This window comes from Tenrec ecaudatus, chromosome 2 (genome assembly GCF_050624435.1).
Source record: "Tenrec ecaudatus isolate mTenEca1 chromosome 2, mTenEca1.hap1, whole genome shotgun sequence".
In the NCBI taxonomy this organism is placed as follows: Eukaryota; Metazoa; Chordata; class Mammalia; order Afrosoricida; family Tenrecidae; genus Tenrec; species Tenrec ecaudatus.
Genome location: NC_134531.1, coordinates 51,016,876 through 51,029,845, shown reverse-complemented (window position 1 = coordinate 51,029,845; position 12,970 = coordinate 51,016,876). Strand labels below are relative to the sequence as shown.

Genomic DNA, 12,970 nt, shown 5'->3' with positions numbered 1-12,970 from the left:
GATTCGGGAAGGGTAAGGTAGGACAAAATAATAATAATTTTTAAATTGTCAAGGGTTCATGAGGGAGAGAGAGCTAGAGGGAGGGGGAAAATGAGGAGCTGATACCAAGGGCTCAAGTAGAAAGCAAATGTTTTGAGAATGATGAGGGCAACAAATGTACAAATATGCTTGACACAATGGATGGATAGATTGTGATAAGAGTTGTCTGAGCCCCCAATAAAATGATTAAAAAAAAGTGATTTGGCCAAATGTAGTAAAATGTACCAGGAAAACTGTAGTACAACCCTCTCCCCCCCTTAAAAACCACCACCACCACCACCACCACAAAAACAACAACAACCCACCAAACAAAACTCTGCATGTGAGACAAATGGGTGCATAAGCAAATGTGGCGATGAAAGCTGATGGTGCCCGGCTATCAAAAGATATAGTGTCTGGGGTCTTAAAGGCTTGAAGATAAACAAGCGGCCATCTAGCTCAGAAGCAAAAAAGCCCACATGGGAGAAGCACACCAGCCAGTGCGATCACGAGGTGCCAAAGGGACCAGGTATAAGGCATCATGCAAAAAAAAAAATGTGTGTATGTGTGTGTGTATATATATATATATACCACATTGAATGAAGGGGGAAGTGCAGAGTGGAGACCCAAGGCCCAAGTGTCGGCCAATGGAGATCCCCTCATAGAGGGGTTTAGGAGAGGAGATGGATCAGTCAGGGTGCAAGGTAGTACCGATGGAGAGCACAGCTTTCCCCCAGATCCTGGATGCTTCCTCCCCCCAACTACCATGATCCGAATTCTACCTTGCAGGGCTGGATAGGGCAGAGGTTGTACACTGGTGCATATGGGGGCTGGAGGCACAGGGAATCCAGGGTGGATGATACCTTCAGGACGAAGGGTGTGAGGGGCGATGCTGGGAGAGTGGAGGGTGAGTGGGTTGGAAAGGGGGAACTGATTACAGGGATCCACATGTGACCTCCCCCCTGGGAGAGGGACGGCAGAGAAGGGGGGGAAGGGAGACTCCGGATAGAGCAAGATATGACAAAATAACAATGTATAAATTACCAAGGGCACATGAGGGAGGGGGGAGCGGGGAGGGAGGGGAAAAAAAAAGAGGACCTGATGCAAAGGGCTTAAGTGGAGAGCAAATGCTTTGAGAATGATTGGGGCAGGGAATGTATGGATGTGCTTTATACAATTGATGTATGTATATGTGTGGATTGTGATAAGAGTTGTATGAGTCCCTAATAAAATGTAAAAAAAGAAAAGGGGAAAAAAAAGAAAGAAAAGAAAATGATTAGGGCAAAGAATGTACAGATGTGCTTTATACAATTGATGTATGTATATGTATGGACTGTGATAAGAGTTGTATGAGCCCCTAATAAAACGTTTAAAAAAAAACTCTGCATGTGAAACCAAACAATGTAAGGATTTTAATTTGTATATATATGTTGTATTTTTCCCTGTATTTTGTGTTGAAAAATTCTGCCATGTGAACTGTTTCTGAATCCAAACGGTGACCTCGTCTGTTAGCGTCGCCATCACGTGCAATTCTAGAAAATGGTAAACTGAGCAGTAGGACAGTGAAATCCACAGGTGACTGTGTTTGCTGAGTTGAGCGAGCGGGTGGATTATTTAAACATACTTAATTTGGGATTTTTGTCCACATTCCCCTTTTGCTTTGGGAAACATCTATATCTTAGGGACATTCCTGAGCACCGGTTAGAGCAAGATATCAACAACAACCACAACAACACAAGCATTCCTCAGTGCTGTATTTAATTGTCAGAGCGCTTCAAATGGGACCAAGGCCTCGTGGCGACATTCCTGTTGGCTACTGCATTAGAATGGTTCCAGGTCTTTTTCATAGATCCTCTTTCTTTTTTATAATCATATGTCTAATCAGAGTTGCTATGTCAGGCCTGATGGCTTCATTGGGTTCCTCTGGCCTCCAGTACTTCACAACTTGACCCTCAGGGTTGACCAGATACTTCCAAAAATTCCACTTTGGTTCCTTTTTTGAAGAATCTGAAATGTCAGAACATAATCTCATGAGCGGGCCTTTCATTCTCTGTCCAGACTTTCATTTCCATTAGTATTTGCATGAACAACAGCATCAGTGTCTGGTTCTAGGACTGTCAAAATGTCAAATACCAAAATGAAACACCCACACCCAGTGGTCAAACCCAGCTTTGGATAAGCAGATGCTGATATGGTGGGTAGCCCCACTGATGATGTGAGTGAGCTAAAACTATGAACCTGAGCGCAGCAGTTTACTTTGAACTCCTTGACCTTGACAATAACAACAAATCTACCGGGTAACCAGCTCAGAATTATTTTCAGTTTCTTAAAATTATTTTTCCATAAAATGATGCTCTAAATAATCCTTGGTAACAGAAATGCGTAGATTACTTTTCACATGAACTATATTGACGTTTTCATATTATGTGACAATACAAACATAAGGTTTACTTTTCACATGAAATGTATTAATGTTCTTCAGATTGTTACATACATATTACATAGCTAAAAACTGTAAAGAATTTTAAACTGTCATTTTTAAAAAAATACTTTTACTGGGGGCTCTTATATCTCTTATCACAATCCACACATTCCTCCAGTGTGTCAAGCATATTTGCACAGATGCCACCATCTTCAAAGCATTCTCTTCCCACTTAAGCCCCTGATATCAGCTCCCCATTTCTTCTCCCTCCCTCCCATACCAGCCCTCCCTCATGAACCCTTTATAAGTTATAGATTATTATTTCCATATCTTACATCATCCTCTGTTGCCCCTCACCCACATTTCCATTATTCGTCCCCCTGGGAGGGGGTTCTAGATTGATCCTTGTGATTGAGTCCCCCTTTCTCCCCCACCCTCCCCTAATCCTCCTGGCATCTCTACCCTCCTTGTTGGCCCTGAGGGGTTTATCTATTCTGGATTCTCTGTTAAACTGTCATCTGTTTTTTGTTTTTCTCAGTGACAGAGCAGAAGTGCTTAGGAATTCAAGAGCACACATGCTGGCTTTCTTCTTTGAAACACCAGAAGCATCATTGCTGTGCTACTCTTTCATGGTGTTAGGTGTGGCATATTGGCTTGCTCTAGAGATGAAAACGAATATTTCTAGGAGGTTCTTATAGTTTTAGGAACTATTACTGAGCAAGCATCATTATCTGGTTGGACTGGAACCATGACTGCCTGACTATGGTTATTCATTTATTTTTGTCAAAACTCAGATTATCTGTAGTGAAAACGGGCTGAAAGTATCATCAGAGTAAGATAAGAGGCCTTTAGCTCATGTCTTTAAACCAGGATTCTGAACCACTTCATGCTGAGAATTTGCATTTCCACCTCAGATATGGTGGATCAGAATCTATATTTTAAAATATGTACATGTGTGACCATGGGCAGCCAGGAGAATAAACAAACGTCTTGGAAGAAGTACAGCCCTTAGAACAGAGGATGATGAAACTTCATCTTCAACACTTTTGCCTTGTTCTCAGGAGAGACCAGTTCCTGGGAAAGGACAGTAGAATAGAAGGGCAGTGAAAAAGGGGAAGCCCACGGACCAGACTCACTCTTTGTCTGTCTGTCTGTCCTACTGTGGTGGCTTGTGTGCTACTGTGATGCTGGAAGCGATGTCCCTGGTATTTCAAGTGCCAGCAGCGTCACCCGGAGTGAACACAGGTTTCAGCAGAGCGTCCAGACTAAGAAGACACTATAAAGAAGGATTAGGCTGTCGACTTCTTAGTGATTAGCGACTGAAAACCTGATGAGCAGCACAGAATCTCACCAGACACTGACCACCTCAAGAACAGCGAACACGGGCCGTGACAAGGCCAGAAGACAAGCCCCTCGAGTCGAAAGGCACTCAGTGTAGGGCTGAGGAAGACCTGCCTCCTCAATGTAGAGGCGGCCGCAAGGACAGGGATGGAATAAAGCGTTTGGGGCCTCCATGCGCCCCTCCACGATGGGGCATGACTCAGAATGAACACACAGCTGTTAACGTGCAGCGTACGAAGTATGAATCTTGGAAATGGAACCTATAAAATTGAAGTTCTAGGTGCTAGTGAGCATACATGACTTAGGGTTGGCCATTTTGAAACAGACGATCAAATGGTTTAGGAATAAGAAATTCAATAGGAACGGTGTCACATTCATCTTCAAGAAAAGGACATTTCAAGATCTACCTGGAAGTACACTGTGGTCTGTGATAGGACCGTATCTACACAAAGACAAGGAAATCAGTTGATCCAGTGATTATTCAAACGTATGCACCAACCACTAAAGCGAATGGTGAAGACATTGAAGAATTCTACCATTTCCTTAGTCTGAAATTGATGAAGCATGCAACCAAGATGCAGTGATGAGACTGGGGCCTGGAATGCACCAGCTGGAAACAGAGGAAGGAGCTGTGGCTGGCATGTATGGCTTTGGTGAGAGAAAGGAAGCTGGGGATTGACTGACAGGAATCTTCACTGCCAGTACCTTTTGTTCTTCAACACAAACAGTGACCACATGTGGACTTTTCCACATGACATGCACAGAAATCAGATTGACTACATCTGTGAGACAAGACAATGGAGAAGGTGAATATCAGGTTGTGTTAGGGCAGGATAGAAAAACAAATCCAGGGAGACTCATATGTCTATAAGTTAGAGCTTTATCTATAAGAGCAATTGAATATTGAGAAAGCATCCCAGTCCAGATCAAGTCCATCAGTCCGATATTAGCTCATATGTCCGATACCAATCTCTAAAGTCCTCTTCAGACTCATGAAACACATGCAATGATGCCAAATGCAGGAAGATCACAGACCAGTGGTTGGGGTGGGAAGTCTTATGGATCCAGTAGCGGTGGAAGCATCTCATCGTTGGCAGGGGGGTCTCTCCACATGGCTCCTTTGGCTCTGGGCACTAGGGTAGTTCCATGTGTCTTGTCAGCGGCAATGTCTCCCAGGGAGTGAATATGTGTCCCACTTCCAGCGAGCTATTTCTCTCCTTAGCACCTCCAAATGAGGTCATCAAGCTTCGACCTGATTGACAGGCTAAACTCCACCCCTTCACTCTTAATCCTTTCAAATTAACCACAGGCAAAAGGAGGCCACGGCTTACTTTGGGACAGACCACCAATCACTCATATGTAAGTTCTAGTTGAAGCTGAAGAAAATAAAAACAAACCCCACAAGAGCCAAAATACAACCTTGAGAACATCCCACCTGAATCTCAAGGACATCTCAAAGACAGAGTTGTTGCTTTGAACACCGTCAGAAGACTTAATGAGCTGTGGGAGGCTATCCCTCTGGAGAAAGCAAAGGGGCATGAAAAAGACAGGAAAGAAAGGCAAGATCAAAGTGGATGTCAGAAGAGAGTTCGAAGCTTGGTCTTAATTATAGAATAATTGAGATAAATGGAAGAAAGGATGAAGCAAAAGAGCTGAGCATAAAATTTCAAAGGTAAGCTTGAGAAGACAAAGTATATTATAATGAAATGTGCAAAGACCTAGGGTTAGAAATCCAAAAGGGAAGACTTCACTCAGCATATTCAGAAAGAACTGAAGAAAAACTTCAAGCCTCAAGCTGAACACTGGAAGAGTCTCTGGGCAAAATATTGAATGATGTAGGAAGCATCCAGAGAGGATGGAAAGACTACGCAGAGCCAGGACACTAAAAATAATCGACAATCAAACATTTCAGGAGGTACAATATAATAAAGAACCAATGGCACTGAGGAAGAAGTTCAAACTTCACTGAAGGCATAAGCCAAAAACAAGGCTCCGGGACGTGATGGAATAACAACTGAAACATTTCAACAAGCTTATGAAGTACTGGAAGCTCTTACTCACATACGCCAAAAAAATTGGAAGACATTTTCTTGTCCAACTGAATGGGAGAGATCCATTCTTTGAAGTGGGTAATTCAAATCAAGGTGACCCAACAGAATGTGCAAATCATTCACATCACATGGAAGTACAATTTTTGCTGAAGATCACCCAACAATGGTTGCAGCAGTACATTGACCATGAGCTTCCAGAATTCAGGCAAGATTCAGAATAGGATATGGAACACAGGATGTCATTGCTGATGTCAGATGGATCTGGACTTGAAGCAGGGAATACCAGAAAGATGTTTAGTTGTGTTTTATTAGCTACACACAGGCATTTGGCTGTGTGGATCATAGCAAACTATGGATAGCCCTGAGAAGAACAGAAATTCCAGAACACTAACTGATGCTCAGGAGGCAGTTGTACAAACAGAAAAAGGGAATACTGCATGCTTTAACATCAAGAATGGTGTGCATCAGGGTTGTATATGCTCACCATACCTATTTAATCAGAGAAGCTGGACTATATGAAGAAGAATCCACATGGCATGAGGATTGGAGGAAGGCTTATTAATAACCTTTGATATGCAGATGACATAACCTTACTTGCCAAAAAGAGGACTTGAAGCAATTGTTGGTGAAGATCAAGGTTTGCAACCTTCAGTACGATTACAACAACGTAGAGGAAACAAAAATCTTCACAACTGGACCAATAGGCAACATCATGATAAATGGAGAAAACATTGAAGTTGTTAAGGATTTATCTTGTGTGGCGAAGAAAGCTGATGGTGTCCAGCTATCAAAAGGTATAGCATCTGGGGGTCTTAAAGGCTTGAAGGTAAACAAGCAGCCATCTAACTCAGAAGCAACAAAGCCCACATGGAAGAAGCACACCAGCCTGTGCGATCACAAGATGTTGAAGGGATCAGGTATCAGGCATCATCAGAACAAAAAATCTTACCATAGTGATTGAGGGGGGAGTGCAGCCAGTCAGGGTGTGATGTAGCCACGATGAAAAATACAACTTTCCTCTAGTTCCTAATGCTTCCTCACTCTCCCCCCCCCTCCTATCCCCCCCCCCCCCCCCGGCCCACTATCATGATCCCAATTCTACTTTGCAAGTCTGGCTAGACCAGAGGATGGACACTGGCACAGATAGGAACTGGAAACATAGGAAAACACAGGATGATCCCTTAAGGACCAGTGGTGTAAGTGGTGATACTGGGAGGGTAGGAGGGTGGGTTGGAAAGGGGGAACCGATGACAAGGATCTGCATGTGACCTCCTCCCTGGGGGACGGACAACAGAAAAGTGGGTGAAGGGAGACGTCGGACAGGGCGGTCCTGCGCCATCCTCACAATTGTTCCTATGCCTGAGCCCATGGCTGCAGCCTCTGTGTCAGTCCATCTTCCTTTTTTTCGCTGCCCCTCCACTTTACCAAGTTTGACGTCCTTCTCCAGGGACCAGTCTCTCCTGGCAACACATCCAAACTACGTGAGATGAAGTCTTGCTCTCCCTGCCTCCGGTCTTACTTCTTCCAAGGTAGATTTGTTTGTCTTTTGCCAACCTTGGGAAATCTACCTTGGTGCCTGTAGTTAGCTTAACACTAACCTTATGTCCACAAAAAATTGAGTGCTATTCTGTTTAGAATGTAGAAAAAACCTGGTAAGCCTAGATATTCTTTCTCCTTGATTCAGATCAAACCAAACTCACTGCCATGCAGTGATTTCTGACTCACGGTGACCTTGTAGGGCAAAGTAGACATACCCCTGTGTGCTTCTGAGACTGCAAGCTAACAGAAAATTAGTACAAAGGTAAATTTAGTCATTTTCAATGATTCTCATGAGCAGTATACAAATGTAATCATACTCTCTGCCAGGGGATCGATTCTCACTAACTGAGACCCCACAGGGCAGCACAGACCTGCCCACGCCCTGCAGGGGTCCGCAACGTGCACTTTTTATGGGAATAGACAGCCTCATGTCTCTGCTGCATCAGCAGGTGGCTTCGATCCGCTGACCTTACAGCTAGCCGGCCAGCTTGCAGCCCTCCACTCCTAAGGCTCCGAGATTTAATAGTGAGCAGGGGCCTTTCCCCAAACACTAGGGAAATGACAGATGATTTGTGAAAACACTGACAGGGGAACAAACTCCAAAGTCATTAGGAATAAAACACACGTGAGAATATTCTTTTTCTTTTGTTTTCTCTTGCTGCCCAACAAATGAAAACGCTAATTTCAGGGAAGCATAACATCTGGGAAATTGGCTTCCCGGGGTGAGATTCTGGCTGTTTGATACGTTTTACGAACCATTTCAAATGAAACAGCAAAGGACGCCCCGCTCCATTCGGAATCGAAAGGCAACTGACAACATTATATCGGAGAGGCAAGATGGATATTTACCAACGAGGAATCTAAATGCGGGCTCTGCTTCAGATCCGAGGATCTTAATCTTGTGGAAGAACGGGAAGGTTACTCGGTAGTTCTTTCTCGCGAAAGATTCTATCTCCTTGCTTGGGCGTGGCTCGGCGTCTCCAAACTGATTGCACGGAAAAGCCAAGACGTTGAAGTGGGACGGCCCAAATTCCTTGTGCAGTTCCTGGAGCGCTAAGTAATTTCTGGCTGTGAGTTGGCAGTCACTAGCCACGTTTACAACTAGTGAAACCTCCCGGAAAAAGAAAAAAATCCAACCGGAAAGTGAAGCAAAGAAAAGATTAAAAAAAAAAAAATCCTGCAAGTAGTTAACAACTTAAACCACTTTGCGAGCTCCCAGAAGGTTATTTTCAATATTTTTAGACATAGCTAGCTTTGTTACATTGTCACAACCCTGAAGTGTGAGGTTAGCCAGTGTTACGAAACAAACAAACAAACAAACACAAAACAAAAACGTGCGTTTTTACACTAGCAAATACTATGATCCCTGATAGTGTGCTTTTTAAATATTGTTAGCCTATGCAACGGACGCTGTTGTTAATAAATGTCTCGGTAGACACACAGTTAACGGCAAGCACCGTCTAAACATCTCCAAGTAGTAACTCAACACAAAAAGGGAAGCGTTCGAAGGAAACCGAATAGGTGATCAAAAGTCAGCACACCATCAGAGTTCTACGAACGGAAGCGCTGCATCCGTTCTTTGAAGGCTAACTTCTAGATGACGCCTGGTTAGCCAACCCGGATGGCGTTCGGGAATAACTCGAGAGGCGGGAGGTGAGCACGACAGCGTAACGATCACAAGATGCACTTACTTTTCCTTTAAACTTTTCCAGAGAAACGGTCCTTCCGTTTGCATCCTTCACTTCGAAGGCATAAAAGCTGTTGATTCTAGTTTTCAGAAACTTTAGTTGCAGCAGAAAGAGCAACACGGTGCAAAGAACCATAGAGAGGAACGCGGCAAATACCTTCGCTTTGGGCCCCGAGTACTTTAAAGGCGAAGCGGCCAGAGGCTCCATTTTGGACGATCCCAGCGGGCAGGCAGGATCCCGGCGGAATCCTAGGAGGAGCTGAAACCGGACACCGGCTCAGTTGAACGGAGCGCCGGGGCCCACCGACGTCACCGTCCAGACGGGAAAGACCCTTCGTGGAAGGGACGTGGCGTGAACCTGCAGAATGAAACGGAGAGAGCCAGTCCTTACCCTGTGACACCCGGGGCGATGGTCGCTAGCGAAAAAACCAGTTCATTTTAGTAGTCCTTTCGCACAGCCCCGGCACGGACGATGTTTCAGCAGAAGAGGGCGCTCTTGTAACGAGAAAGCTGCGGGGTGCTCACTCACTAAGCATCTTAAAAAAAATCATTTTATTGGGGGCTCGTACAGTTCTGATCAAATCCATCCATCCATCCAGTGTGTCAAGCACATATGTACATTTGTTGCTCTCATCATTCTCAAGACATTTGCTTTCTGCTTGGGCCCTTAATATCTGCTGCTCATTTTCCCCTCCCTCCCCACTCCCCCTAACTCATGAACCCGTCAGCATTCATAAATTATGATTATTTTATCATATAGTACACTGTCTGACGTCCCCCCCCACTCCCCCCCCCCTTTTCTCTGCTGTCCCTCCCCCAGGGAGGAGGCTATACGTAGATTCTTGTAACCAGTTCCCCCTTTCTACCCTACATTCTCTCCCCACTCCAGGCATGGCCACTCTCCCCACTGGTCCTGGAGGAGTCCTCTGTCCTGGATTCCTTGTGCTTCCAGTTGCTCTCTGTGCCTATGCACATGCTCCGGTCTAGCCAGATTTGTAAGGTAGAATTGGGATCATGATGGTGATGGGAAGGAAGCATTTAAGACCTAGAGGAAAGTTATATATTTCATTGTTGTTACCCTGCACCCTGCCTGATTCATCTCCTCCCCACAACCCTTCAGTAAGGGGTCTCCGGTTGGCTACCATTGGGCTTGGTCCTGATGGGATGCATTGAGCCGTAGGCTGCCAGGAGAGGGCTGGGCGTTCTCTGCTCAGCAATGGTTCAGAATGTAGATGAAATGGAATCTGTTCACATGATGCATAACCCGAGTGGATTTATTATTATGATATGTCTGGATGAAATATGCCATCTGAGTTGAAGGAACTGACAGCACAAAGAGCAGAAGCTTTACCCAGACTTCATGTGGCAAAGGTTGCCAAAGGGCCGAACAAAACCCAAAGCTCTTCACCTGGGTGCATTGTCTCCTTCAAGCACCAGCCCTCCACCTGGAGATGTGACAGGCCACAGACAGCCCGGCTGCAGCCGCTGATGGTGGTGCGGTTAAAGGGAGGGCACAGGTGGATGAGGCAGGGAGCCTGCAGATCCTAAAACTGCAGGTCTCCTCATTTGGCCCAGTGAAGACACGTGGTAAGTTCTGACTCCAGAGGCTTTCTTGCACTTGGGCGTGGGTGTCACGATGTGTTTGTGGAAGGTGCTAGCGAAGTACATGTCTTGAGCCAAGGAGCTCACGCCTGTGCCCTTCCTAGCACTGCCAGACGGCTGGCTTTCATAGCCGTGTTTAGGAGGCTGCCCAGCAATGCTGCCGGCGTGATGTTTGCCTGTGTGTGGCAGTGGGGGTGACCTGGGGTAGCGGGAGAGGGTGTGGGGCAGTGGTGGGGATGGGATGGGATGGGATGGGGGGCAGGGAGATGGGTAGTGCGTGTGAAGTGGGATAGTGGTGGTGGTGACAATGTGTAGGGTGGGTTGTTGTTGGTGTGTGTCTGTGGGGGGGTGGATGATGGTGGGGTGATGTGATAGTGGGTTGGGGTGGGGGAGAACCATTGAACAAGGCCCACAGCTTAGACTATAAAATCTGCAAGGGATGGGTACAATAACAAACCCCAAACCAACCAAACAAAAAGAATGGATACAATTAACTAATGGTTACTCAGAAAGCATTCCCTTTCAAACATAATTTCAAGTGAAGAACAAGAATGCACACCACAGTTTACAGCACTTTGTCATAGTGATGATGCTACCCTGGCGTCCTGTGGCTGAGCTGTCTAAACCGCCAAAGTCCCCATATTTATATTCTAATTAAGCCTGCTCTGTTGCTTGAATTCTCTGGTGACTCTTGGGCTGCAGTCAAATCCGAGGCCCACTCAGAGCTTCTGGATCAGAATCTGCATTCTCATAAGACCACAGATAATTCAGATGGTTGAGAAACCCTGCTGCTTAGTTCTTTCCCTACCTTTGGATGACCTTGGCCTTCATTTCAGATCTCTGTCTACACAACCTAACTCTAGGTCTCTGTCTACACTAATTAGGTATCTTTAAAAAATTATTATTATTTTTTATTGAAAGGTCACATTTTTGGGGGCTCTCACAACTCTTATAAAAATCCATAGATCAATTGTATCAAAAACATTTGTGCATATGTTGCCATCATTCTTTTCTAGACATTTACTTACTATTGAGCCCTTGGTATCAGCTCCTCTCATATCTTACACTCACCCGTCTCCCTTTCTCCATGGTTTCTGTTGTTCATCCCCCTAGAGGGGTGTGCGTGTGGTTATGCATTCATCCTTGCGATAGGTTCCCCCTTCTTCCCCTCCTTTCTACTTTCCCCTCCCTTTCTGGTATCACTATTCCCATTCCTGTTTTTGTCTGTACCTGTGCACATGCTCCGGTCTATCCCACAGTGAAAGGCAGGGTTGGGGTCATGATAGTGGGGTGTGGAGGAAACCTCGAGGAACCAGAGGAATATTGTGTATTTCATTGATGCTTTACTGCGCTCTGGTTGACTCACCTCTCCCCTGTGACCCCTCTGTGTAACTAGGTCTCGCTCTCTCTTTTTTTTTTAGTCATTTTATTAGGGGCTCATACAACTCTTACTACAATCCATACATACATCAATTGTGTAAAGCACATTTGTACATTCATTGCCCTCAGCATTCTCAAAATAACTACGTCTCTTTTAACTCTTTAAGCTGTCCAAGCAAATGGCTCAGGAACTTGAGTCTTAAGAGTTAATTCATATAAATGTTCACAAATCACAATGCAGTTAAACAAACCCAAACCCAGCAGTTACTTTATAAAACACACGTTGTAGTGAGTTGCCATGGACTCAATGGCGGTGAGTTGAGTTGAGATGAATCTTGTCCCATTATTGTGTACTTTGAGATGGGAGGACAAGGTGGTTTGCTCTGCAAGGGAGGTTGATATTATTTTGATAAACTTATGACAGTAGTTTTAAGTCTTTATTTAATAAATGCAAACATTTCTATCAAGCTGTTGAGTGGACTTCAAAACTAAAAACAAGACAAAACAAACAAACCCAACCCCACTGCCATTGAGTTGATTCTGACTTAGAACTGCCTCTGTGGGATTCCAAGGCGGTATTTACTGGAGTTCGATGCCTCTGCTTCCCCCTCAGAGAGACCACTGGGCTCAAACTACTGATGTTCTCTATCATTGCCCTCGAGGCTCTTCCAACTCAGAGACACTCTAGCACAGGGCAGAACAGCTCCAGAGGATTTCCAAGACTGTACACCTTTCCAGGAGCAGACGTCCTCATCTTCCTGCCACAGAGAAGCTGGTAGCTTTGAACGGTTGACCTGGTGGTTAGCAGTCCAAACACTTCCATTACTGCCCTGCCAGGGGTTCCTGGGAGTGTTTTTGGGAAGGCCAACATTATGCCGTACATACTTGTAAAAGATTGCTGTATAAACTAGAATTCCAATTTTCTAATAA

The 12,970-nt window shown here is 45.0% G+C and overlaps 1 protein-coding gene across 2 annotated transcripts; it reads right to left on the bottom strand.

The window, feature by feature from the left end:
* Window positions 1–1,759: 1,759 nt before the first annotated feature.
* On the bottom strand, window positions 1,760–9,608 carry GPX8 (glutathione peroxidase 8 (putative)). 2 transcript variants are annotated; one of them, XM_075541038.1, is made up of 4 exons: window positions 9,450–9,600; window positions 9,063–9,317; window positions 8,221–8,482; window positions 1,760–2,025 (listed from the first exon to the last, which is right to left on the bottom strand). In XM_075541038.1, the coding sequence occupies exons 2-4, from the start codon at window positions 9,264–9,266 to the stop codon at window positions 1,862–1,864; spliced, it is 630 nt and encodes a 209-aa protein (XP_075397153.1). In that variant the 5' UTR covers window positions 9,267–9,317; window positions 9,450–9,600; the 3' UTR covers window positions 1,760–1,861. The 2 variants fall into 2 exon arrangements, with proteins under 2 accessions (XP_075397153.1, XP_075397154.1); XM_075541039.1 differs by lacking the exon at window positions 8,221–8,482 and having other exon boundaries at window positions 9,063–9,608.
* Window positions 9,609–12,970: the final 3,362 nt, after the last annotated feature.

What these genes read in the sequence shown, in the direction of transcription:
- GPX8 (XM_075541038.1), bottom strand. Translation starts at nt 9,266, where the DNA reads ATGGAGCCTCTGGCCGCTTCGCCTTTAAAGTACTCGGGGCCCAAAGCG. An exon ending in TGGAAAAGTTTAAAGGAAAA is followed by an intron (nt 8,483 to 9,062) that starts GTAAGTGCATCT and finishes TTTTTCCGGGAG; the next exon opens with GTTTCACTAGTTGTAAACGT. An exon ending in CGCATTTAGATTCCTCGTTG is followed by an intron (nt 2,026 to 8,220) that starts GTAAATATCCAT and finishes CTGACATTTCAG; the next exon opens with ATTCTTCAAAAAAGGAACCA.